This window comes from Neolamprologus multifasciatus, chromosome 3 (genome assembly GCF_963576455.1).
Source record: "Neolamprologus multifasciatus chromosome 3, fNeoMul1.2, whole genome shotgun sequence".
In the NCBI taxonomy this organism is placed as follows: Eukaryota; Metazoa; Chordata; class Actinopteri; order Cichliformes; family Cichlidae; genus Neolamprologus; species Neolamprologus multifasciatus.
In genome coordinates this window covers 3,397,262-3,423,239 of record NC_140441.1, presented here as the reverse complement: position 1 = coordinate 3,423,239, position 25,978 = coordinate 3,397,262, and the positions used below count along the sequence as shown (strand labels likewise).

Below are 25,978 nucleotides of genomic sequence, written 5' to 3'. Positions count from 1 at the left end.
TCACAGGTTAGGAGGTGAACCATCTAACTGTGCTCCTCCTTCCACCTTTGGACCACTCATTTAGTGACAGCCAGGATTTGACAATCAGCTGTGACACAGGAAAACATGAGGTGGGAAACTCTGGAGAAGATCTGCTTTTCTCTACAGGGAGGCTCGCACATCTGATCTGCTCACCATCACTCAACTCACTTCAACAACATGCTGACTCAGTCATTTCTGCACGTTTCCTCATGTTACAGCCCTGACTTCAGTTCAGCTGAGGAGGAGATGAGGGAGGAGAAGATCCAAAGAGGAGGCAGGGGGAGAGGCTCAGGAACAGTTAGCATCAGAGACTTTGAGCCATCATGGACTCCCACTCCTTCCATCCAGCCCTGTGTGGATCAGCAGCTCCAAAATGTCTGCTCACTCATGTTCTTACTGTCTGTGCTCTTCTTTCATTTCACTCATTATATATGAACTGCTCCTAAATCACACTGGATATGGATTTTCTGTCCATCCACACTAATTCTCTTCATTCTCACCTGATTGTTTGGATGCTCTTTGATAGCACATTGAAAATCCTCACAGTGACTTCTATTGCCACACTGACTGGACAAATACAAAGTTGAAGGCTTCATGTGTTTGGCACAAATAATACTTTGGTAGGTCTGAATTGTGTTTTGAACCATCTCTCAGGACCAAAGTCTTTTTGCTTCATTCAAAAAGAGCTGAAGGCTTTTTCCCTCACAGTTTGTCCTTTGATATTATTGGATGATGGACTGTGGAAAACACAAATGTGCACTTCTTAATGGCTCATATGTGCTGTGAAAGAGCTCTTTGTGATCCTGAAGCTTTTCAATAGTTTTTCTTTGGCTGTTTGTAAAGTTTTCTGTGTGAACTCTCAGGAATCTGGAGCAGTCTAATAGAAGTCTACTGGGGTATAGAGGGAGGAGCTTCTGTCAGACTCTTTCTGATGAGGAACTGAAGCCGCTCTCATGGTCTCATCAAATCCATCAGACTGAGAAAAACTGTCATGTGACCTCTCAGAACAAACAGCCTGTTAGTTTCCTGCTGCCTCCATCACTCACTTTCATTCACTCTCAATCACACCAACATGTTAAAGCAGCGCTATAGCTCACCTGGCTGAGCAGGTGGGCTGAAGGCGGGGCTTACTACAGGTGCCTGTGTGTCCCTCACTCTCTCCCCACTTTCCTGTCTACTCTCTGCACCTATATAATAAAGGCAAACATGCCTCCAATAGAAATCTTTGCAAACACAAAGTCCCACAGCAGCCCCGTGTTCTCCGGCTAAAATGAGAGTTTTTGTCAGTGGAGTCTGGTGGCTTTAACCACACAAACATTACAGCTGCGCTCAAATATCACAAAGAGCTGTGACAGCAGAGAAACACATGAAAATCCTCCAAAGATCATCTAGAAATAGAAATCTGTCCACTGTGGGACGTGTGAGGCTGACATTAATATGTCTTAAAGTGGGAGATGAAGAAATGCTTCCAGGGCCCAAATCATGGAGACAAACATCAATCCACACTTCACTTTGTTTCCTGTCTCTAAAGTGGGAATATTTCAGTGTGATGAACAAACGGCCTCCAACAAATAAAGCTCATTTCCTTTTCCTGTCTTTTCTCCAGCGGCCTCAGCTTCTTCCTCTTTCCCCTGTCTTCTTCTGCAGACGCTCCTCTGTAGCTTCAAGCTCTTTCTCTTTACAAGGAGAGCTACAAACCTTTGCATCCAGCCACAAACACCCCATGGGCTCCTCTGGATCATCACAGCATTTTCACAATAAAAGCCTCATATTTATGGCTGCTCCACCCTGACATGTGACAACATCCAAATGACTGGATCAAAGTGTTTGAATGATCTCAGCAGCTTTAAAACTATTGATATTTATACATTTACACTGATTTGGACTAAACTAACAAAACTATTGATTTGATCCAAACTCAAATCATGCCAGAGGCTTTTATTTTGAAGTTAGGATCATTTTAATGGTCTTCTTAGTCTGTTCATTTAAACACACAGTTGCTCCGCCTGACATTTTTGGCTTTTAGATCAAAACATCAAAGAATTTATTTTATTTGAATGAACTGAAAATAGATTCAAACTAAAAGCTTTTAGAGAATAAACTCCTTCATGACCTCTGACCTTTGACCTGTATCTACAGCACTGACCTCTGACTTTTAGCTCCACTTGTTTCTTCAGCAGGATGTTTCCCTCCCTGCTGTAGACGGTGCAGGTGTAGGTGTAGTTGTCTCCATCTGTGGGGTATTTCAGGGTCAGACTGAGGTCTCCAGTTTTCAGCAGCTCTTCATTCATCTTCGTTCGGTCTCTGTAAACCTGGTGCTGTTCTTCAGGCTGGTCAGAGCCGTTCTTATACATGTGGACCTTTGTGTTGTAACTGTTCTCCTTCCACTCCACTTTAGCGTCTTCAGGCAGGTGAAGTGTGGTGTTGAAGGGCAGCTGGACAGACTCCACCCCTGAATCCACCTCCACCTGGGGGACTGAGAGGACAACAAAGCACAACATGAGCTTGGATGGAGACATTTGTGTTGACTCTAACAGGCTGAATGCTGCTGCTTCACTGGGAGCTCACTGTTAGATAGAAAGTGGTCAGTGTGAAGAGGAGACGCAGCAGAAAGATGAAGACTGACAGGAAGAAAGCAGTGAACAGACTGTTGGAGCTGCTGTTAGTGGGACAGGACTTTATTCAGTCTCTGAGGACCAGATTTGACTTGATGAAGCAGAGAAACACAGTCTGAGTGTTTCTGTCACACTCACTTCATCACACAGCTCAGTTTGACAACATTTGGAAGAATTTGATAGAAGCGTTCCTTTAGTAAAAGCACCAAGAAAACACCATGAAAACACCTCACTACACACAAAACTGCAGTACTGGCAAATTGTACATAAAGTATGAAAAGTCAAAGTACTTATTGTGCAGAACAATGTTCCCATCAGTGTTCTATGGATCAATATTACTGCTGCACATGTTTAAGGCTGAGCTCATTTCAAATCCTTTCTATTGTGTTGAATCTGCAGTAATGCATCATATTCTATAAAATCATATGTTTGTAGTGGCTGTCCTGTGAGGACCACGTATCTCTAAATAAACAGCTGTTAATGAGCTCACAAACACAGGCCTACAGCTGGATTTGAAAAAGTCCATTCAATAGAAAATCAACAATCACAGCTGGATTCAAAGGCTTGAGCTCTGTGTGACATGGTTACCTGTCAGTATCTACAGGGGGATTCAAATATGAAGGAAACATGAAGGTGGTGCATTAGAAAAACTGCTGCTTTCAAGTGCAGAGCAACAAACTGTTTGAACTGATCCAACTTTATTAACACAGACAAAGATTTGTGCATCAGCTGCTGTTTGCTGCTATAGATATAATCCAGCTGATGTGGGAGAACTACATGTGACACTTTGATGCAGCCATGAATCTGACTGATTTCCATTTTCAAAGGTTGATGCATCAGTTAAAGTCCTTAAAAAGCTCAGAAATAAAGAGAAAGGTTGGTTAAAGCAAAGAGAGGCACTGGCAGCATTGAAGACACTAAACAAGAGAAACAGATCAGAGAACATCAGACTGAATAAGTGGAATAAAGTGAAACAGAGAACTAACGCTCCCTAAGAATGGAGCTGTCAGAGGAAGAGAGCAGCAAACTGAAAGTCTCTGTTAGCTGCAGAGCTCTGAAACTTCACACAGCTTTGGATGATAACATGGAGAAAGGATGTGGAGATTTTCACACTTCTGCTAGAAATCATCTTCTAGTTATTGTGACTCAGATATGACTGATTATAGATGAGGACCAAAGAAGGTTTTTACTGAGATTTGAACTGACTTAGCTTAGCCTGTGTTTTAGCCACATGCTAAACAAACACATGTTCAGAAACTAGAAGATGTTACCTTTCAGATGAAGTCTCACACATGAACTTTGCTCCTACAGTTCATCTGCTGAAGCTTTTACATTTGGGAGGAAATCAAATAAAAACCAAAACAGCCACAAACATCAGACATGCTAACACTGTAACATTATTGGATGGAGCCCACTGAGACTGAACCACCATCATGAGTCTGACCTCTGACCTTTGACCTGTATCTACAGCACTGACCTCTGACTTTCAGCTCCACTTGTTTCTCCATCAGGATGTTTCCCTCCCTGCTGTAGACGGTGCAGGTGTAGGTGTAGTTGTCTCCATCTGTGGGGTGTTTCAGGGTCAGACTGAGGTCTCCAGGTTCCAGTAAGTTTCTCTTCATCTTTGTTCGGTTCTTGTATTTATCGTCCTGTTCTTCAGGCTGGTCAGAGCCGTTCTCATACACGTGGACCTTCCTGTTGTATTTGTCCTTCCACTCCACTTTAGCATCTTTAGGCAGACAAACTGTGGTTTTGCAGATCAGCTGGACAGACTCCACCCCTGAATCCACCTCCACCCAGGGGACTGAGAGGACAACAAAGCACAACATGAGCTGTAGTGAAGTTACTAATGTTCTTCTTATGACCTGTTACAGAGGACTTATTTCTGTGCTTGTCCTGTTAGACCTCAGTGTAGACCACAACATTTTACTACAAACACTAGAACACACCAGAGTTATTAAAGGAAATTCACTGCAGTGGTTTGAATCACATCTGATAGATTCCAGTTTGTTCAGTTAATGAGGAGTTTTCTTCACATAGAAAACTTATTCATAGGTTTGTATCATTACCATGCAGATGATACACATTTGATTTTTATCATTAACACCAATTAAATCAGTTACAGGATTTAAAGACATAAAAACCTGGATGACCTTCTTCTAAATTCATCTCCTGGATCCTGGATTTATAAAAACAAATCCTATTGATACATTTTTATTAACACGTGGTGTTTTTTCAAATGATATCAGTGTCCACTGTGTAATCGCTGCAGTCACACAGCTGGAACAGAATCAACCTCTTTACTGATGAGCAGCTGGGATGGAAATACTTTAATGATGTTTTGATAATAAACATGTGTCCATCATTAAATTTAGAGTAAACCACAGAAACAATGCTGGGGTTTCTCCTCAGCTGTCCAGCCTCCTTAAACAAAGAGATGCTGTCTGAGCTCAGACCAGAGAAACTAAATCTGAGGCAGACTGTTTGATTTTTAGACCCTTTTTTTCTACCACTCAATACCACTAAACATCTGAATGATCCAAAAGATTTAAGGTCCACAGCACCTTAAATCTGTTGGATCCAAATAAATCTGCAGGACTAAATCAACTTGATCCTTATTTTCTTAATAAGATGTTACAGCAGAACTGCTAACTTATATTTTTCATTTCAGCCTTTGAACAGTGAGATCTCTGAAATATGCAAATCTGTCCATGTTCTCCCTTTGAAAAGAGTTGATCCTTCAGATGTTCATAACTACAGGCCTGAATCTAAATTGTGTGTTTAGTAAAAGTTTACAAAAATCTTATTAGTGAACAACTAAAAAATGTTCTGTACAAAAATGAAACTCTTTCTCAGCATCAGTCAGGATTCAGAAAACAGCCCAATAACTGCTGCTGTTGAAGTGGTGAACGACATCATTGATGAGCTGCTCTTTGTTTTGACTTATTGAAGGTTTTTCACACAGTTGTCATTTTAGTAAACAGACTAAACAATGTTGGTCTCTCTGTAAATGCTGTGAGTTTGTTTTTAACTCATCAGCTACAACTCAGTGTGTCCACGTTGTTTTATATTAGGACCACTGTTCTTTTCTCGATAAATAAATAAACTCCATCTTTATGCAGAGGACAGATTGTTTGTCTCCTTCAGTAAAACAAACCTGTGAATTTCTGAAGTCTTTGATGTTGTTCAGTCCCATTTAACTTAAGTTGGTGTTAAATGCAGAGAAATCCAAGTTCATGTTATTATTAAACAGCAAAGAGTTGTTATCAACATTTCCTAAGAACAAACCCATTCAAGGAGCTGAAACTGCAATGGTCACATCTTATAAGTATCTCAGTATCATCATAGATCAGAATTTGTCATTTAAAGCTCAGTTTGAAAGGATCGGGTCCAAGCTGAAATTTAAAAATTTAAATTTTGGGCATAAATCTTGATTCTTCTCCAAATGAGGAAAAACTTCATCTCTGTAACTTTTTTGTGTTTATTGGATTACAGTGATCTGCACCCATCCTGTACCAAAACAGATTAGATAGTGTCCATCGTTGTGCTTTGTTTTATTGCTGGCTGTAGAAATCGTGTACATCACTGTTCTGTGTGCTGATGCTAAATGTCCATCTCTGTATATCTGTAGATTTTCCTGTTTGGTTTTTATCTATAATTCCCTGTTTGGCTGCTTTAAGTCATTTTTAAAGAAGTAAGAGAGCTCTTTTAGTCAGTGTGACACTCTTGTAGTAATCCGTTTTTCACATCATTCACATTTTGTGTTCACTTGTCTGTGTGGAATATTGTATTTATCTCTTTACTAATATTGTTGTGTTTGTAATGTCTGCTGCCCTCTGCTGGTCTCTCTTGGACTTTAATCTCAGTGAGACTTTTACCTGGTTAAATTGCAGACAATAAAAGAACAGCTTGTCCACATGCAGCCTCTGTGTCAGATCAATGCAGTGAAGCACACACACTGTTTAGTAAAGTCATGTTGTGGAGCTGTTTCACTGATCAATGACTGAGTCTGAAGGAGGTTTTCTGACTTCTGGAACAAACCTGGAAGTTTCTCTTCAGCTCTCTGTATCAGCTGTTTGTAACTCTCAACTCTTTCAGCTTCTGGAACAAGTTTGTGTGAGCCGCAGTCAAGGAGCCACCAGAGGACACCTGCTAACCATCGGCATTATGGGTAGTGTAGTAGGAGACACTCACCTGGCATGAAATAGTGCCGGAAATGAAATAAAAGACCTCCAGAAAGAAGAATGAAAATAAACTGGAGAACTAGGAGAGCTGTCGCCCAGGATGGAAACCGTTCTGTGAAGAAACGAAAAGAGGACCATGACCTTTGACCTCAGTACACTATATTGACCTCTGCTCCGTTTCTACTGCTCTGACCTCTGACATGATGCAGCACTACTTTCTGTCTCAGGATGTCTTTGTCCCTGTAGATGGTGCAGATGTATCCTCCACTGTCTCTCTCTGTGGGGTATTTCAGGGTCAGACTGAGGTCTCCAGTTCTCAGCAGGTCTTTGCTCATCTTTGTGCGACCACAGTAAAGGTCGTCCTGGTTCTTAAGGTGGTCACTCCTGTTTGAATACACATAAACCACTATCTGCTCTTGGTCAGAGTGAGTCCACTCCACTCTGGTATCTTCAGGCAGGTCAGGGTTTGTTTTGCATGGCAGGATAACAGACTCTGACCCCTCCTTCACCTTCACCTCCACCTGCTGGTCTGAGATGACAATAAACCACAATATCAGTTATAGAGCTCATTCTCCATCCATCCATCCATCCATTTGCTTCCGCTTATCCTTTTCAGGGTCGCGGGGGGCGCTGGAGCCTATCCCAGCTGTCATAGGGCGAGAGGCGGGGTACACCCTGGACAGGTCGCCAGTCTGTCGCAGGGCCAACACACAGGGACAGGCAACCATTCGCACTCACATTCACTCACACATTCACACCTAGTGACAATTTGGATTATCCAATTAACCTATCCCCACAAACTGCTCATTCTATTCAGTTCAATTTTATTTATATGGTTTGTGTTCACAAGAAAAACAGTTTGTCACATTGTACGGTGAAGGCCCCCACAATCAGATGACCCCCTTTTTAAATTTTTAAATTGCCTCGTGACAGTTGGAAGGAAAAACTCTCTTTTAACAGGAAGAAACCTTCAACAGGCTCAGAGAAGGACACACAAAACCCGCTGAGGGTGAGAGGAAGAAGAGACAGAAGAAAGTAAGAGAGACATGACCAGAGATGGGTAGTGTGTTACTGTAATCTGATTGCTTTTTTCAAGTAACAAGTAAAGTAAGGGATTACTATTGCAAAAACGGTAATTAGATTACCGTTACTTTCCCGTAGGAACGCTGCGTTACTGCGTTACTAAAACCGTGATTTTTTTTTTTTTTTTTTTTGCGAGAACGTCTCATGACAGTGACGTAAGCGAGTGCGACGTTCGTGACAACAGCTGTGTGCAGATCAACAATGGATCATATATCGAGTGCAGAGAGAGTATGAGCGTGCAGCGTTTAAAGCGTGGAAGTACTGACCTTACTTTGAGTTTGATTCCATAAAAAGTGACAAAAACATTAGTGTCCGTTGTGCGTGGGAAGAAAACTTCTTTTTACAGCGAAAAAAACCCTAAACTTCCAAACAAGCACCGAGTAGCTACGACGTAATGGGAAACTCACAGAGAAACTCGCGGATTCTTCCACTGACCGCTGCACACCTGCACCAGGGTAACCCTCCGCCTACCCCACTCCTGCTTTACAGGTGAAAATAGAGCAACAGGACCGCTAGTCTTTGACTTTATTTATTTTCTGCTGTGTTTTACTTGCATCTATTTGAAAGACTGAGTGTAAACACAAAATATATTTTATTTTATGTGCTGGGATGTGCAGAAAATAGGTTTAAATGTTAAACAAATTTGCATATAATTTAATTTTTGCTTGATGCATAAAGTTAAAAGATTAAATCTAATAAAACAAGTTTTAAAAAGAGACTTTTCCATTTGATTACATTTTGTATGATGATTATGTAGAAAAAGTAGAATTGGGCTGAAAGATCTATCACTTTATCACCTATTCAGGTTGTAAATCGTGTTTTTAAAAAGTAACTAAGTAACTAATTACTTTTGAAAATAAGTAATCAATAAAGTAACTGGATATTTTTTTTGGGTAAGTATTACTGATTACTTTTTTTCAAGTAACTTGACCAACACTGGACATGACTGACTCGGACCATGTGGGTAAGAAGACATGTGTGAGTCAGAGATGTTCAGGGAGGCCTTAAAGCAGAGATGGTTTCTGTCCCCTGAATCTAAACTTGGAGATTTTGCTCATCTCAGAATTTGTCACGGCTGTGAAGGGGGGAGAGAAAGGACCCACATACTGGTATTTATGAAGGTCTTATTGTGAGTGAACTTTTTTACAGTGGGAAAATAAATGAAATACAAACAAAAGCTGAACAGGGCAGCAACTACACTGAAACAAAACCTAAACTGGGTGGAAACTAAAAAGTGATACAAAGGAACAAAAGCTGGGGACTAGAAGCCTGAGATGGGGAGCACAGAGAACTACAACAGGAGAAACACAGGGGAGGACAAGCAGAGAGACCAGCAACAAATAGAGGAAAACACAGGGCATAAATACACAGGCAGTGATGAAGGAGTGAGAAACAGGATGGAAACACAGCTGGACTAATGTGACATAACGAGACAAAGGAAGCTAAGAAGAATACACCACACACAGACAGGACAGGGACTAACAAAATAAAACAGGAAACAGGTGGTCAACATAGTGAAGGGGGACTTGATAAGGAGGCTGACTTTGGAGATACAGGAGATGAACAGCTTTTAAAATCAAGTTAAACTGCAGCAAGGGTTTGAGCTTTCACTCAACAAAGTTTGGACTATAGAAAAACTGTTCATGCTCAGATCCCAAGAGATGGATACACAAAATCATCACAGATTTCATATCATAGATTTCAAGTGTCAAGAACTGAAGGGACAAGCATCATGGTCAGCAGGCAACTGTTGTAGACAATCTTTGATAAATGTAATGTGTAAAACCTTAAAATTTTAAACATTACAGTCATGGTTACCAGTTACACTCTGATTTACAAATCACACTCATACCTTCACATATTCAAGTGGTTCCTAGCATGAGTGTGATATTTACATCAGGACTAACTGGATGAAAGTTCTCAATGATCCATTTCTGCTGCAGTTTCTAGGATTAAAGCTCAATGTCTGTGAAGGATCTGTGACCTGTAAACAAGGTGTTTGTGGCTGACCTTTGACCTGCAGCTGGAAATCTCTCAGTCTCAGTTCTTCTCCTCCATTGCTGATGGAGCAGGTATATTTCCCAGCATCAGTCTTTGTTGGTTTTCTCAAAGTGAGGCTAAAGTCTCCAGTGTCCAGAGCATCAGGTCTCATTGATGTGCGCCCGCTATATCGCTGGTTTTGTCCTCTGAGATCATCTCCTCCTTCTCCTCGCACATGGACAGATTTGGGATGAAGATCAAAGCGAGTCCACAGCACTGTGGGGTCTTCTGGTATAAAACCTGAGTACTGACAGGGCAGCAGGACAGACATTTCCCCCTCATTAACCTCCACCACCACAGCCAGGGCATGCTGGGAAACTGGAAGGAGACACCAACAGAAACACAAAGAGCTTGCTGTGTGTTTGTCCCAGTGTGGCCAAAGTAGGCCACAGGTCATTTTATCTGCAGGGACTATAGAGACTAGTTTAAGCATTAGATGGGTCAAAGAAATCAAAGAAAAACTTTAATTTTTACACATTTAAACTAAGTGAAAAAACTACACTCTGTGGGAGACCTGTAAACCAGGGATGTCACACTCATTATACACTGCATTTTGTGCACTGTGGGCCACATAAAGCCCACTGTGATCTTAAATAAGTCAGACTGGTGAAAACTCTCCTTCTGCCAGTGTAAAACGTAACTAAAAATACCCTGAGATATCTTCAGACACTGCAATGAAAAAACTTAAAGGATCAGCATATGGCATCATGTTAATGATAATAATACATCGATCGGGTCAGTTAAGCAGCAGATCAGTTGTTAAGTTTCAGACTGAGAGTGAACTGCTGTGTTAGGAATTCATGCATTTGTGCATCTTGTAGATGAAACAGCTGGTCTCTTCATAAATCTGATATCTCAGGTGGAGTTCATGGTTTATCCAGAAGACCCTGGTTTTTTACAAACCACTGCACCAGAAATCTGTGTGTAAGAAGAATATTATTTACCATCAGAGCCTGATCCATGCCTGTGTTAACAAGTTATTGTTGTTCTCCTTCTCCTGTATAACTTGGCCAGGACGGAGCTCCCCACCTTTGGCATACACACCTGCTGCTAATCACTCACCTGTGGCTCATCATTGTTTCTTGAACGCTACTAAAGGGAGCAGCTCAGAACATCTCATTGCTGGAATATTGAGTTAACAGCTTTATTTGCATCCTGGTGGTGATTACTCCCTTTTTGTCTGTAGATTCTGGAACCACCCTGTAACCCTGCTTTCTAGTGGAAGACTGAATGTGAGTGTCTGCCTGCGAGAAAAGTGTGTGAGTGCCGAGTGGAGTGGAGGACTGGAGCTGTATGTGAGGACGAGAGCAGAGTGAGAGGAGTGTGTGAAGTGTAGTTTTCCCCCTTGCCAACCTGTGGAACCGTTCCCTGTTTCCACTTTCTACATATTGTACCTGGTGTTTAATAAAGTTAAGATCTGTGAACGTGATGCGTAGCCTGAAACTGAGTCCGACCTGCTAGCTGTGACGCCTACAGACCCTGGTTAGAGGATCGGAGAGGCTGCTCTGATGAGGTTTTTAGAAGCTTTTCTATATAAGAAGAGTCTGTCCATGTAGGGCTCTGTGTATTTTTGTTATTTTGTGTGTCATCTGTATAGCAATGGTAGGAGAAACCACTAAAACTATTAATTATGGCCCAGAGGTAACAGAAAAGAGAATTGGTTCAAGTATTGAGCCCTGGGGCACTCCACATACAAATGGTGCAAACATGCATTGATTAATATAAATTCTGAAGTATCTCTTTGATAATTATGAAGACAACTATTTGATAGAAGCACCAGTGACGCTAACCCACTTTTGTTATCTGTTTGTAAGAGTAGTATGGTCATACAAACCAGTGGCCATAATTTCCAGGGGGGTTAGGGGGGTTATGACCAACCCAATAATCAGACCCAACCAATATACCCCCCAAATAAAATTATGAATTATCTTACATAAATAGGCTGTTCATTTTCTTTACTCATTTCAGTTATTACCATAAAAATAGTTGCATGTTTAATCATATGGGAATTTACCCAGATTTAATTATTTATTTAGACAGAGATCTTGATCCCCCCAATGTTCAGCACAAAGTTACGCCGATGATACAAACCACCAAACCACTAATTTTGTAGTTTAGGACTGTCACAATATCAGATTACCATGTGTTCAAATGATCATAACCACTAGAATTCACCATCACGTTCTTCTCTCGATGTCTGTACAGATTTCAGAAACAGAAAGAAAATCGTAGTGAAATGTTAAAAAGTAAATCACATTTAAATCACAGTGACAGACAGCTCAAGCTTTCTTGTGTTTGTACGTGAAAGCATGAAAAAACTACTTCACTACAAGTTAACCGAGTCTGATCCACAGTGACGTAAAACAGGCTGATATTTTAAACTTGGAGTTTTACACTTATCTGGTTCCTTGTTTTCCGCCGCGTCTCTTTTCAGTCTCTCGTTTTAGCACCACAGTGCAAAAACTCGTTCTTGTTCTCTGCAGTACACGTGATTTTCCCCCCAAACACACACACACACACACACACATCATTACATTCCCTAAATCGCGCCCTCTCCTTGATTGACTGTGATGTCCCCCCCCACCAAAAAAAAAATAAAAACAAACAACAACAACCACAACAAAACTTTGGGAGAATCGACTAAAAAAATACATGATTCAACCAATAAACAAATAATCCAGTCACAATTTCTCTTACTCAGGTATCCATGAAACGCATTTCTGGCTGTTGTGAACCTTTCCGGTCTGAAATAAGCAGTTTCCAAACTCAAAAACGTTTCCTTATGTTCGGAGTTTCTTACCGAGGAGCAGGAACAGCAACAACTTCTTCATCATCCTTCAAAGAAGAACAGTCAGCACAGAGTCCTGATCACTCCGCTCATATCCGAATGAATCCACATCTCAACACTCCGCCATTCCTGCCTCACTGCTCACTTTTCTGCCCAAGCTCTTATCCAGAAAACCGGTTCAACAGGCTCCGAGTCTCGCAAGTCTGGACTTGACGTTGATAAACCCTCCGAGGCGTGGGCGTGTGATTTTCCGTGGAAAGAGCAGAGCCTCCATTTGGTTTCAGTTTGGATCATTAAGTTTATCCTTTGATTCACTTAAAGAACTATATTGCTCACTTTTCAAGGTTAAGTTTGAAATAATGTCACATATTTGAACTCTCTGGATCAATAACACAGAACAAAGGTTATCAGAACGCCATCAGCGGCTGAACGATAAAATAAATGCCGCAGTTCTCCAGGTGCAGTTGGGTGTGAGTGAAGTGCTCAGGGACCGTCTACAAAGTGCAATACCACAACGACAATTTGCTGCTTCACTTACACAGAGTAGCGTTTCTCCCAGATCGCTTTATAAATAAAATCAAATAAAATTAGAATTTTTTTTAAATTAGGAGAATTATTAAATAACTTCTTCTTAAAGGGAAAATCTAAAACTGAACACAGCACAATTTGAGGAAGTAATTTAAAGTAGATGTTTTTTTGTTTTTGTTTTTACTTTATTTAGATTTAAAGTAGACGTCCATGAAAAACAGTCACCAAATTTTGTGTTTTGTTAGTGTTGCACTTTGTAGATGGTCCCTGAGCTCTCCTCTAAAGCTCAGTCTGAGGACGCTCATGCACCAGCTCATACTCTGCTGTCTGCCTTCATAATGACGATGAGTGTGGGCTTTTATTGGTGCTTATACCACGATGGTGTCAGGGCCACAGCACTCACATGTATGGAAGGGAGCGATAGACACCTGAAATCGTGCCTCAGAGTAAAAGCATCTAATATGGATCAATATTATAGTGACGTGCAAAGCAGCCTGTATTTGTATCTGTATTTGTATTTGTTGAGGGGGGGGGGGGGGGGATGCTTGTATTTGTATGGGGGTGAGGGGGTTCGCAGACAGTACCAGCAGACGATGCTTTAAGTGCATGTGATTATGCATAACAGATGTTGACAGATGTTTGATATTTTTTGCACACATTACATATCACTTTGGTTTCATCTGCAGCACTGACTTTAAAATGCTTCCACACAGAACTTGAGTTTTTTGGCTGGTGGAGGACCAAGAGGTGGCTCAGCATCAGCAACACTCTTTTCTCTTTGGTTGCCCAAATCCATGTTGGGAGTTTCAGCTAAGTTAATAAGTGCTAAGGTTAACTGGCGTATAGCCTACACATTGCTGTCTACAAAAGACAGAGTAACTCTGTCAACTGCCTATTTGTAAATGACCGAGCTAACAGAGCTACGTAAACAGAGCGAACATGAGAGCACCGACTGCAGACATCAATAATGCAGCGTAATTAATTAATCTCCTGATCTTCGCTAAAGACATCATTTGTGCCTTTCTGAATACCGTATTCGGGTACAATATTATCACATGTCTAACTAAAAAATATAAACATTTGCTGATAATACAAGTTTTTTTTCATCACATAAAGAGGTAAATACCCTCCAGAGTACTGTAGATGAGAGCCTGATGAAGGAGTGCTCAGAAGGACTAGGTTTAACAGCCTTTTGCCTTCAGAGCTGCTTTCATTTTTCGTGGCACAGGTGATGAAACATCGCTCAGAGATTTTGGTAAACACAGAGATGGTTGATTGGAAACATCCCAGTAGGTCGGCACTTCTGAAATAGCAGCCTGGCTCATTTAAACAGCCACACCGACAGTGGCTTAAATCACCTTTCCGCCCATTCTGAAGCTCAGTTTGATCTTCAGCAGGCCATCCTGATCATTTCATGTAAAATGTGTTGCTTCCATATGATTGCCATTTGTGTTAGAAAGCAGTTGATCTGGGGGCTGAGTTTACACAACACGAGGTTTAAGAAGCAGGAATGTGTTGTTTTAATGGGACATGCAGAGATCTACAGAATTTTAAAATGAGCTGAAAGCTCTGCATCTGTTTGTCTTTGCAAAGAACCAAAAACAACAGTGTCACATAAAGATGTTCTGCTCCAAAACTCTGCTTTTCAAAGGCTTTTTTCCTCACAAGGTCCCTTTGAAAAAACGAACTTAATATTTTCTGCCATCTGTTATATTAATACTAATCCATACTTCAGGACCTTCACAGTACTCTTTAGAATACTTTTAGAGGTTATTAGACGGAAGAAGGCTGAAATTACATTTTTTTTTGTGGACATTATTTGATGTTGGGTCAGTATTTACAACCTCTGGAGCTTTGGACTGTTCCATTAAATCAGTTTAATTGATTTGTTGGTTAAACTAAGCCTCTCGGGGGCTTCACCCCTCTGAGAACATTTCAGATGTGATTCATGTTGTGGCGGGCCACCAGGTGGCTCCACTCACACCCAAGTTGAAGGGAAGTGCAGGGGTGGAGATTTTGGCGCTAACTATATGTGATGTTCTGAGAGTCAGTTAATAAAGTTGGAGTGACTGAGACACTGAGACCTCTCTTGTCGTTATTACATACCTCCACAATGTCACAGTTTCCTTTCAGTTTCCATTCACTTTGAGTTCAGGCTGAAGCACAGTCTGATTCCAGTTCAGTGGTTTTCAGCTGAAATTTGAGGCCATGAAAATAAAAAGAGCCACTTCACCACCGAGCGCTCTCTTCTCTTCTGCTCATGTGTTTTGTGGATTACACAGCATCACACTTAAACAATGACCACAGCAAGAATAACTGCTGATCATTTCTGATTGTCTAGTGGCAGCATTCCTATTGGTTACTGAGTAATTGTTCATATGACACTCAGTCAGCACGGGCTGATTTGATATACTTTAATATTATGTGATAATGTCTTTTGTGTTTTCCTCTCCTGTAATAACATTACGGTGAGAACGCTCCTCTTCCTCAGAGGATCCACCTGTGCTTCCTCTCCTCTCTCCTCCACCTGTTACAGTGAGGGAACGTCCTCCATGATGGAGGAGCTGCTGGAAAGTGCTGAGAGTTTCCTCCAGAGTGAGACCTCTGTCACAGTTCAGAGGATCTACGGCAGCAGAGACCTTCATGGACACTAAAAGTCTCAAACACACAACAACAACATCACACTGACTCCACTCTGACATCACTGATCAATAATCAAAGAACACACAGATCAAACTGATTGATCAGCCATCAGAGGAGTCGGATCAATGGAGCTGCTTCTGTTCCTGATGTCCCCTGTTTGATCCTGGACCTGAACTCTCCCTGCAGAGGAGACACAACACAGTCAGACACACAAAACTCGCTTCCTTCCTCAGACATAATCAGTGTAAACTGGTCCAGTGAGGTCCTGCAGAGAGTTTTCAATAACACAGGAGATGTGCTAACTCCAGAGTTCAGATGACAGTGAGCTGGGTTGAGCCACAGACTGAGCAGCAGAGCACAGAAGCACTATTGACCATCATCCTGCTGGTCTGTGCACACTTAATCTACTCCATCACTGTGTCATTCTCCTTATTCAACAGTCTTTGTTTGGTTATAGTTCATAGTTTTGATGCATGATTCATAGAGTTATGATGTCTTTGTGTTTCCCTGGTGAGTAGCAATGAGGAGATCATTAGATGCAACTTTATTTCTGAAACCAACTTTACAACAATTGAAATGTTCAATAAGCATTAAAGTTAGATCCTAAAACAGGACACCTACACTGCATTACTGTTTGTACACAGACTGTGTGGATGTTTGAATTCTGATTTATATTTCCTCTTTACTCTCAAACCTTTGAACAGCAGTGAACCTGCAGCTGATACAACAACAACTCAAGCTGTTTGTTGCAGGTTATTTTCACAGTTATGGTTTAAAATCATTTTGAAGTGTCACATTTTCACTGGTTCTTTTATTTCAAGTGTGTTTTAAGAGCATTACAGATCCTGTGCTTGATGTTTTATATTTGCACATTCAGCTGTACTTTACTGAAACCACTGAATGAAGCACAAACTGCGTCGCCTTGTCACAGGAATGTGTGTATTGATTTCAGAATTTTGAAAATGTCCAATTGTTTTTCTGATGTGTTGTAATTTGTTACCAAGTCTCTTTTCCACTGATGGAACTGCAGCTACTAGAACACCTGACACACACAATACCTGATCTTGTTTATTGGGCTGTGGGACAGTAAACCTTAGAAATAATCAACAGCACTGAGAGCGCACCCACTGATGAAATAATGAACTGCAAATAAAATGATTGTGCAATAAATCACAAGTTTAACAGTTTTCTGCAGCATTAGTTGGATTTTACTGGTATATTTTTATCTTCCTCATAGATTGTTAATCATCATTGTATCATCATCTGATTGCAGTAGGTGACGCTCATGGGGATCATTTTTTGTTTCACGTGTTATGTGACAAACTTATCAGTACTTGTCACAGTGTGTATTTGTGTGTGTTTTGATTACTGTAATTCATGGGTTTTGGTTCTGCTTGTGTCATATTTTTAGTCCTTGGATTTTTGTTTCTGTTATTTTGCCTTTCTAGTGTTCGTTGTCTTGTCACGCTTGTCTCCATGTTCCCTCTGTCTCGTTCTCAGTGTCAAGTCTGCTTCTCTGTGCTATACTTCCTGTTTTTACGTTAACAGCCTGTGTCCTCACTTACTCTATCCTGCTTTGCTTTCTTTGTCTTGTTAGGTCTGATTTGTCCCAGCTGTGTTACCAACTGTTCCCCGTCCTCTCATTGTCCTGTCCGTGTATTTAGGTCCAGTGTTTTTCTCTGTCAGTTGTCACAGTGTGCCCTCACCATGCTGTGTTTCTCATCCATACTTAGTAACATTCTGCTTCTCTGTTCCTGGTTTTGTTTTCTAGTTTGAGTTATATTTCATTTCATGTTCAAGCATTTTTTTTTCTCCAGCAATGAAGCTGCTGCAAGATCAAGAGAAGAAGCGGGAGCTTCAAACGTCAGATCATCATGTTGAAACATACCAGCACTAAAGCCCCTCCCTCACTACTCAAATACTCACTCATGAACATCTGTCGTTATTGCTCTGTTAATGCTAATTTTTCTGTGGTTGCATTTCTTTCTTTAATTATTCTGCAGCTGAACTCGTAATAATCATTTAACGGTGCATTAACTTACATATCAGAGCAAAGACACAAACAAACCTGTGACTGTGAGCAGCACTGTTTTCTTCCTCCAGATGTCCCCACTGATGACCACACAGCTGTACTCTCCACTGTCTCTCTCTGTGGGCTGTTTCAGGGTCAGACTGAGGTCTCCAGTTTCCAGCAGGTCTTCATTCACTCTTGTTCGGTCTCTGTAAACCTGGTGCTGTTTGTCAGGCTGGTCAGATCCACTCTGACACATGTGGACCATCATGTATTCTGGTTTATATCGTTCCCACTTCACTGTGGCCTTTTCAGGAAGCTCAGCTGTGGTTTGGAAAGGCAGCTTTACAGACTCCACCCCCTCCTCCACATCTACCTGACAGTCTGAGAGGATGACAAAGACAACATGAGCTCTACAGAAAGCAGCAGACAGTTTCTGAAGAACAGAAGCAAATCTGAGAAAAAAATAAAAGAGGCAGAAATCTTTTTAATTCAGCTCAAATCCAGTCTTAAAAAGAAGGACTGTGTCCAAACTGAGAGCTCATTTAACATGAGTGAAACTAACCGCTCTTCTTCTACAAATGCTCACACACCTGATTTATAATAACTTTAAGGAGTTTTGGAAATAAATTGAAAACACAAAGTTGACCTTGTTCCATCTCAGCTACATCTGTTGATCAGATGACAGAACTTTCACCTGACCATCGGAGATGTGCCAGAAAAAATCCACAGGAAAGAAACATTGCTAAGAGAAAATATTGTGGTGTGAGAAGACGGTTTGGCTGTGGTCACCCTTAAATGTTTCACATCATCAAAAAAATGTAATATATTAAACAGTAAATACAAAATGTACTTTAAATGATGATTTTATTTATTAAGGGAAATGTTATCCAAACCTACCTAACGTGAACAACATTTCCCCCAAACATAATCAAGCGTTTGTGATAACTGGCGATGAGTCATTTAAAGCACTGTAGATGATTTTTGCTCTACTTTGCATTATTGTTGTAATTCAGCCACATTGGATGGTTTTCCAGCATGAGCGTTTTCAATATCATATCAAAAATCTTAACATGATCTGAGCCTGGATTCAACTACAGGACTCCAAAACCTCCATTTTGGTCCTTCTGAGTCACTCAGAGGTGGACTTCCTGCTGTGTTCAGGATCATTGTAATCATGAGTTTCAGAGTAGGTACTGATGGTCGAACAGCCTCCTTCTGATTTTCTGGTAGAGACCAGAGTTCATTATTCCATCAAATGCAGCAATGAAGCACGAAGCAGCCCAGACTATCACACTACCATCACCATGTCTGACTGCTGCTGTGTCTCTTTATTAAATGCTGTTAGATTGATGCAGATGTAACAGGACTCAAACCCTACAAAAAGTTCAGCTTTGGTCTGACTGGTGTATTCCTGTACAGATTATTCCACTACAAATTTTGGAAATCATCAAGATGTTTTCTGGAAAATGTGAGACGTGCCTTTTTCTTTGTGCTCACCTGGTTTTCACCTGGAAAAATGCTATGTAGGCCATTATTGATCTGTCTCTTTCTGATGCTGGGGTCATGAACTCTGACTCTAGCCTACAGTTCTTTGGAGTTTGGGGGTCTTTTGTGACCTGAATGAGCTATTGAGCTCTTGGGGTCATTTTGGCCCGCTCATTGGAAAGCTCCATGGTTTCTCTATTTGTGGACAATGGCTCTCACTGCGGTTTGTGGTAAATAGTGACATGATGTGTTGCTTTTGAGGTCTGTTAGCCTGCTTCACTTTTTCAGAAAATTTCTATTTCGGTGACTTCTTGATTCTGGCAATAATCTGGCCAGACCAGAGTGTGGATAGTGAAGGTGCTTTCTGAAAAATGTTTTTACACAGGCTCAGGCAGGTTTGGATATTTTTTCCATTAATAAATGAAATCATGATTTAAAAACTGCACTTTGTATTTAGTCTGGTTAATTTTGTATAATATTATAAACGGGTTATCTGAAATAAGTGCGACAAACATTCAGTAAGGAAAAACAAACAAGAAGACGGATCAGTGGTTTTTTTCACAGCACAGTAACTAAAAGTTTCAGGTCTCAAATTGTCTCAACAAAAAAGTGTTAAAGATTTTTTGTAAGATATTTTTTAGCAAACATTTTTGAGGTAGCATTTTAAAATGGTACCCTCAGCCAGCATTACATTATTATACTACTAGTATTTGTGAATGTGAGTGTGAATGGTTGTCTCTCTGTGTGTTAGGCGACCGGTCTTCTCTCCCTATGGTAGCTGGGATAGGCTCCAACTGGATGGATGGACGGATACTACTGTCAGGAAACAGAAAATGAGATGATTCACACCTCTGACCTTTGACCTGTGTCTACAGCACTGACCTCTGACTTTCAGCTGCACTTCCTTCTTCATCAGGATGTTTCCCTTCCTGTAGACGGTGCAGGTGTAGACTTGTGTGTCTCTCTCTGTGGGGTATTTCAGGGTCAGACTGAGGTTTCCAGTTTTCAGTAGGTCTTCATTCATCTTCGTTCGGCCTCTGTAATCCTGGTCCTGTTCTTCATGCTGGTCAGAGCCGTTCTCATAAACGTGGACCTTTCCGTACTTTTCCTTCCACTCCACTTTAATGTCTTCAGGCAGGTTTCCTGTGGTTTTAAAAGGCAGCTTGACAGACTCCACCCCTGAATCCACCTCCAGTTTGGCGACTGAGAAGACAACAAAGCACAAGCTAATAACTTAAACATGACAGCAGTTCAAGCTGTTTTAAAGACGTTTCATTCTCAACTTCAGAGGTATTGAAAACTCTGTATTAGGGGTGGGCAATATAAACAATATACGATAGAAACGATATAAATTTGGCCAACGATAGAGATTTGGACTATATCGCTCTATCGCGATAGCGCATATTGATGATGTCATCTGCAGATTATGGCGGGCGACAGTTACAGCAAAGAGATGAAGCACTTTTGAAATATGGGGAAAGCCAAAAACTGCGCTTCCTCCACTTTCGTAACATTGATTCATTAATGTTGAATTCTCTGCAGCTGCTCTGTTCCCATGTTGTTGCAGTATATTAATAACTAACCTCGTATTGTGGATGAATAATCTCTGTTGTTCTCCTGACTGAAGTTTGGCCCGTGTATAGCATCCTGCTATGCGATTGCATTTGTCCCCGACCACCAGAATCCGTCACGTTAACTTTTATCGAGGGGAAGAAAAGTTGGCGTTCATCCTCCAGCTTCACTGTGCTAATGTTATGCTAACATAGCTGTGTCGCTAGCAATCACGTAGCACAACATGTTTAGGTGGAAGCTAGCGAGCTAACTTCCTGTTAACTTCTAACTCCGTTAAATTTAATAACATCTGTTTTCATGGATGTTAAACTTAATTGTTACACCTGGTAAAGCAGCAACGCTGATGATTTAATTAAAGATGAAAGAATTTAGACCGTTTTTAACTCTTAGTGTTTGTTTGACTTTGGGACCTGAAGCAGACGGAGTTTAGGACCCAGATTACTCCGTGAAGCTCCTCACTACGGCAGCCATAATGCTCTGACAATCCATCAAGCAGTGCAGCTTACCAAAGTTGTACTAAAACATTTTTAATAGATTTCTGTTAAATCAGTTCGAGGTCAGTAAGCACAGCCAGAATTCATACATAAGGCACACTCTCGATTTTTGAGAACATTAAAGGATTTTAAGTCCTTATAGTGTGGAAAATACGTTATACAGAAGAAAAGTTATTTTCCTGAGAAAAAAGCAGCTCCTGCTTCATAGAGACTTAAGCCCCTCCCCCAGTACCCAGATACGTACTCCCGGACTTCTCTTTGATTGCATTATTAATTATGTTAAGTTATTGTTGCTGTGGTTGACTTTCTTTTTATAATTTGTCTACAGCTGAACGGGTAATAACAACATTATACTTACATATCAGAGTAAAGACACAAACAAACCTGTGACTGTGAGCAGCACTGTTTTCTTCCTCCAGATGTCCCCACTGATGACCACACAGCTGTACTCTCCACTGTCTCTCTCTGTGGGCTGTTTCAGGGTCAGACTGAGGTCTCCAGTTTTCAGCAGGTCTTCATTCACTCTTGTTCGGTCTCTGTAAACCTGGTGCTGTTTGTCAGGCTGGTCAGATCCACTCTGACACATGTGAACCATCGTGTATTCTGGTTTATATCGTTCCCACTTCACTGTGGCCTTGTCAGGAAGCTCAGCTGTGGTTTGGAAAGGCAGCTTTGCAAACTCCACCCCCTCCGCCACGTCTACCTGACAGTCTGAGAGGATGACAAAGATAACAAACACAGCATGAACCCTTGTGACCTTGCGCTGCTCTGCACAGTTTCACAGTTGTAGAGAAAGCTGAAGAACAATGTTGCAGTCCTAGCAGGAGCTCCTGTGACTCTGACCTCGTGTGTGTCTCTCCAGCCTCAGATGCCACCTTTTTTGTGTTCATCTGTCTTTAATCAAATATTAAGAGTACTTAAGGTGAAAGAATAGTGAGCTCTAGTGACAGAGAATCTTGTTGGTTTTGCAGCTTGTGTGCATGTGCTGTGGCAGTGCTTTGGACATTTTGGGGGAACATAACAAGTGACATATTTTGTTTTTGATTATTTTTCTTGTAGCTGTCTGACATAGTGTTACTTAACTGGAAAATACAATTTCCCAGTTAAGCCAAGCAAGGGTCCAGCTGAGTTTAAGTTCTTCCTTCACACTTTTGTTGCTTTGTCTTTTTTATTTTTGGGTACTCTGGGGTGGGGTTAATTCTGTGTTGGGTGTAAGCAATCCAGGGCTCTGGTCAATGAGGCTTTTGCCTGAGTAAGTTTGTATTTGTTGTTTAATGTGTATGCCACAACAGGTTAGTTGGTAAGTTCTGTATTAAGCTGTTTAATTGTTGGCAAGCCTGTGACTGAGTTGGCAGAGGGCTGTGGTGATGTTTTAATTAGGGCTTTCAAGGCAGCTGCAGCCTGCTAGCTCTACTCAAGTTTGTCTCCATTTATGTATTTACTAACCCCTCTCTGACTGATCATTTCAATTCAGTTTTATTATTACAGCACAAATTCACAACAGCAGTTAGTTTAAAGAACTTCATGCTGTAAGGTGGGGAGGCTAAAATACTGGGAACAACAGGAAGTAATACCTCTATTTTAAAGCAAGAGACCACCAAACAAATCGACCTGAGGAGCAGCTTCTGTCGTCAAAATGAGAGTTTAAAGTCAAAATACTATAACGTCATTTTCTCTGAATTTGGAAGCATGTAATTGAAGTTCATCCAGGCCTCGTTGTGCATTCAATCAGTGGCAGTGCTAGCCTGTTTGGTGCCCTGGGTGAACATCCCCTCTGGCACCACCACCACACACGCACGTTCAGTGAGCAACTGAGATTACCAAAGACTACACTGAACGACACAGGAAATCATTCCTGCCTGTGGCTCCCTGTACAACTCATCCATCTAACACACTGTAAACACTGCAATAGTCACACCCTGTTTGCACATGTTCTTCCTTTTTCAGCTATTTATTAATAAGTGAATTTTTTGTATATAATGTACAACTCATCCATCTAACACACTGTTTACTGCAACAGCTACACCCTTTTTGCACATGTTCTTCCTTTTTCAGCTATTTATTAATAAGTGGATTTTTTGTATATAATGTACAACTCCTCTATCTAACACACTGTAAACACTGCAATAGTCACACCCTGTTTGCACATGATCTTTTCAACTCTGTTAATCCTTGATATTTATAATTGAGTGATCTGTATATATTAGTGCTGTTTCTTAAATGTGTAACATAATGTATTGTTTGGAGTTTAGTCTGTTACTGTTACTATTTTTACCATTTCTTCTTGGAGCAACTGTAACCCACATAATTTCCTTAGGGATTAATAAAGTATTCTGATTCTGATTGTTTCAGGATGACCTGCCATTATCCAATCACACATCTGCTTACCTGTATCTTTTGCTCGTTTCTACTCCTCTTCTTTTCTCTTTTTTCTAAACTGAAGACATGATGGCTTTGAACTTTTCTTGTCCATCTTCCATTGCTTTTAATTTTGCAATCCAGTATGAACAACCATCCCTCAACTCGAGAATCACAACAACATAACCTAATAGACCTACACCTTAGTTCACAGATTCACTTTGTCTAATTTCTGGCATTTCACACAACCCAGGAATCAAATCATGAATACATAATGGGCTTGGACTTACAACATTATAAATGAAATGTGCTCTATTTGGAAGCAGCCGGCCCCTCCCCTTTCGACGGGTTGTGTGTGAGACTTTAAATCATCAAACTGTAAATTATATATATATTATATATTATATATTATATTTTTTACTTTTAAATATATATTGTTTGTTTACTTGCACTGCTGTAACTGGAGCCTCGTCGTCTCTCTATATACTGGACTGTATGTAGCGGAGATGACAATAAAGTTTACTTTGACTTCAGCAGCGAGCAGGCGCACCGAGGGCTCTCGTGCTCACTTTTCGCGTACAGAATTTCGAAAAAAACATCGGTGCAAATTATAAGTCTGTATCATGATGTCTGGTGTTTTCGTGTTTGTTGTTTTGTTTTTATTTAGTTTTATTTTGCGCGTTGGTTATTATTATTCTGTCGTCATTTACTTATAAAAGTCTTAGTTATGCTCCACAAGGTTTTACTAACTAACATAACATAACTAAATAACATAACTAACTAACATTAACATAACTAACTAACATAACATAACTAAATAACATAACTAACTAACATTAACATAACTAAATAACATAACTAACATAAACAAACTAACGTAACATAACTAACTAACATAACATAAGTAACTAACATTAACATAACTAACTAACATTAACATAACTAACATTAACATAACTAAATACCATAACTAACTAACATAACATAACTAAATAACATAACTAACTAACATTAACATACCTAAATAACATAACTAGATAACATAACTAACTAACATTAAAATAACTAACATTAAAATAACTAACTAACATAACTAACTAACATTAACATACCTAAATAACATAACTAGATAACATAACTAACTAACATTAACATAAATAAATACCATAACTAACTAACATAACATAACTAAATAACATAACTAACTAACATTCAAATAACTAACTAACATAACTAACTAACATTAACATACCTAAATAACATAACTAGATAACATAACTAACTAACATTAACATAACTAAATAACATAACTAACTAACATAACGTCTGGACTTCTTTAAGTTACTTGAAGACGTTTCACCTTCATCCGAGAGGCTTCTTCAGTTCTAAGGTCAAATGGTGGAGAGTCCCAGATATAACCCTAGTGGGAGTTTCCCCCCACAGAGGGACAAAAGGACCCCCTGATGATCCTCTAATCGCCTGAGCCAAGGTGTGGAACTGGGTGTGGGTCCCAATCAGCCAGAGTTTCAGGTGAGCTCATTGTGAAACCTGGCCCCACCTTATCATGCGAATTCCTGAGGTCAGATGGCCCAGGATGTGAGTGGGCGTTAAGGCGTCTGGGAAGGGATCTCAAAACTGGATTATAGATGGCAGAGAGTTGGTGTCGTAAACCACCGCCTCTGTTCAAAGATGGTCGCTCACAGTGGACATAGATGGCTTCTTTCACTCCTCTTTCAAACCATCTGTCCTCTCTGTCCAAAATTGGAACATTGGCATCCTCGAAAGAGTGACCTTTGACCTTTAGATGCAGATGGACAGCTGAGTCTTGTCCTGTGGAGGTCGCTCTTCTGTGTTGTGCCATGCGCTTGTGAAGTGGCTGTTTGGTCTCTCCAATGTAGAGGTCTGGGCATTCCTCGCTGCACTGTACAGCATACACCACATTGTTAAGTTTGTGTTTTGGCGTTTTGTCTTTCGGGTGAACCAGTTTTTGTCTGAGTGTGTTGCTGGGTCTGAAGTACACCGGGATGTCATGCTTGGAGAAAACCCTCCTGAGTTTCTCTGATACACCGGCTACATAGGGGATGACAATGTTGTTGCGCCTGTCCTTCTTATCCTCCCTCGCTGGTGTCTGATCTTCTTTTCTGTGCCTCTTT

General features: G+C 40.6%; 2 protein-coding genes across 4 annotated transcripts in view; both read right to left on the bottom strand.

Annotated features, from left to right (window-relative positions):
• Nucleotides 1-25,978, bottom strand: part of LOC146521088 (butyrophilin-like protein 2) — a 44,410-nt gene that overhangs the window by 16,738 nt on the left and 1,694 nt on the right. Inside the window, exons 1-6 of one of the 3 annotated variants that reach the window (XM_085154391.1) lie at nucleotides 12,744-13,401; nucleotides 9,914-10,261; nucleotides 7,014-7,349; nucleotides 6,831-6,932; nucleotides 4,114-4,440; nucleotides 2,168-2,497 (exon numbers count right to left, since the gene is read on the bottom strand). In XM_085154391.1, coding sequence (XP_085010517.1) covers nucleotides 2,168-2,497; nucleotides 4,114-4,440; nucleotides 6,831-6,932; nucleotides 7,014-7,349; nucleotides 9,914-10,261; nucleotides 12,744-12,777 — 1,477 coding nt within the window. In that variant the 5' untranslated portion in view covers nucleotides 12,778-13,401. Of the gene's footprint in view, nucleotides 1-2,167; nucleotides 2,498-4,113; nucleotides 4,441-6,830; nucleotides 6,933-7,013; nucleotides 7,350-9,913; nucleotides 10,262-12,743; nucleotides 13,402-25,978 lie in introns of those variants that run through there. The other 2 variants (XM_085154390.1, XM_085154388.1) reach the window with 2 other exon arrangements.
• LOC146521086 (butyrophilin-like protein 2) overlaps nucleotides 15,983-25,978 on the bottom strand; it is an 83,243-nt gene continuing 73,247 nt past the window's right edge. Inside the window, exons 2-5 of the mRNA XM_085154476.1 lie at nucleotides 21,852-22,178; nucleotides 20,284-20,604; nucleotides 17,971-18,297; nucleotides 15,983-16,082 (exon numbers count right to left, since the gene is read on the bottom strand). Of these exons, the coding sequence (XP_085010602.1) occupies nucleotides 15,991-16,082; nucleotides 17,971-18,297; nucleotides 20,284-20,604; nucleotides 21,852-22,178 (1,067 nt within the window). The 3' untranslated portion in view covers nucleotides 15,983-15,990. The remainder of the gene's footprint in view (nucleotides 16,083-17,970; nucleotides 18,298-20,283; nucleotides 20,605-21,851; nucleotides 22,179-25,978) is intronic.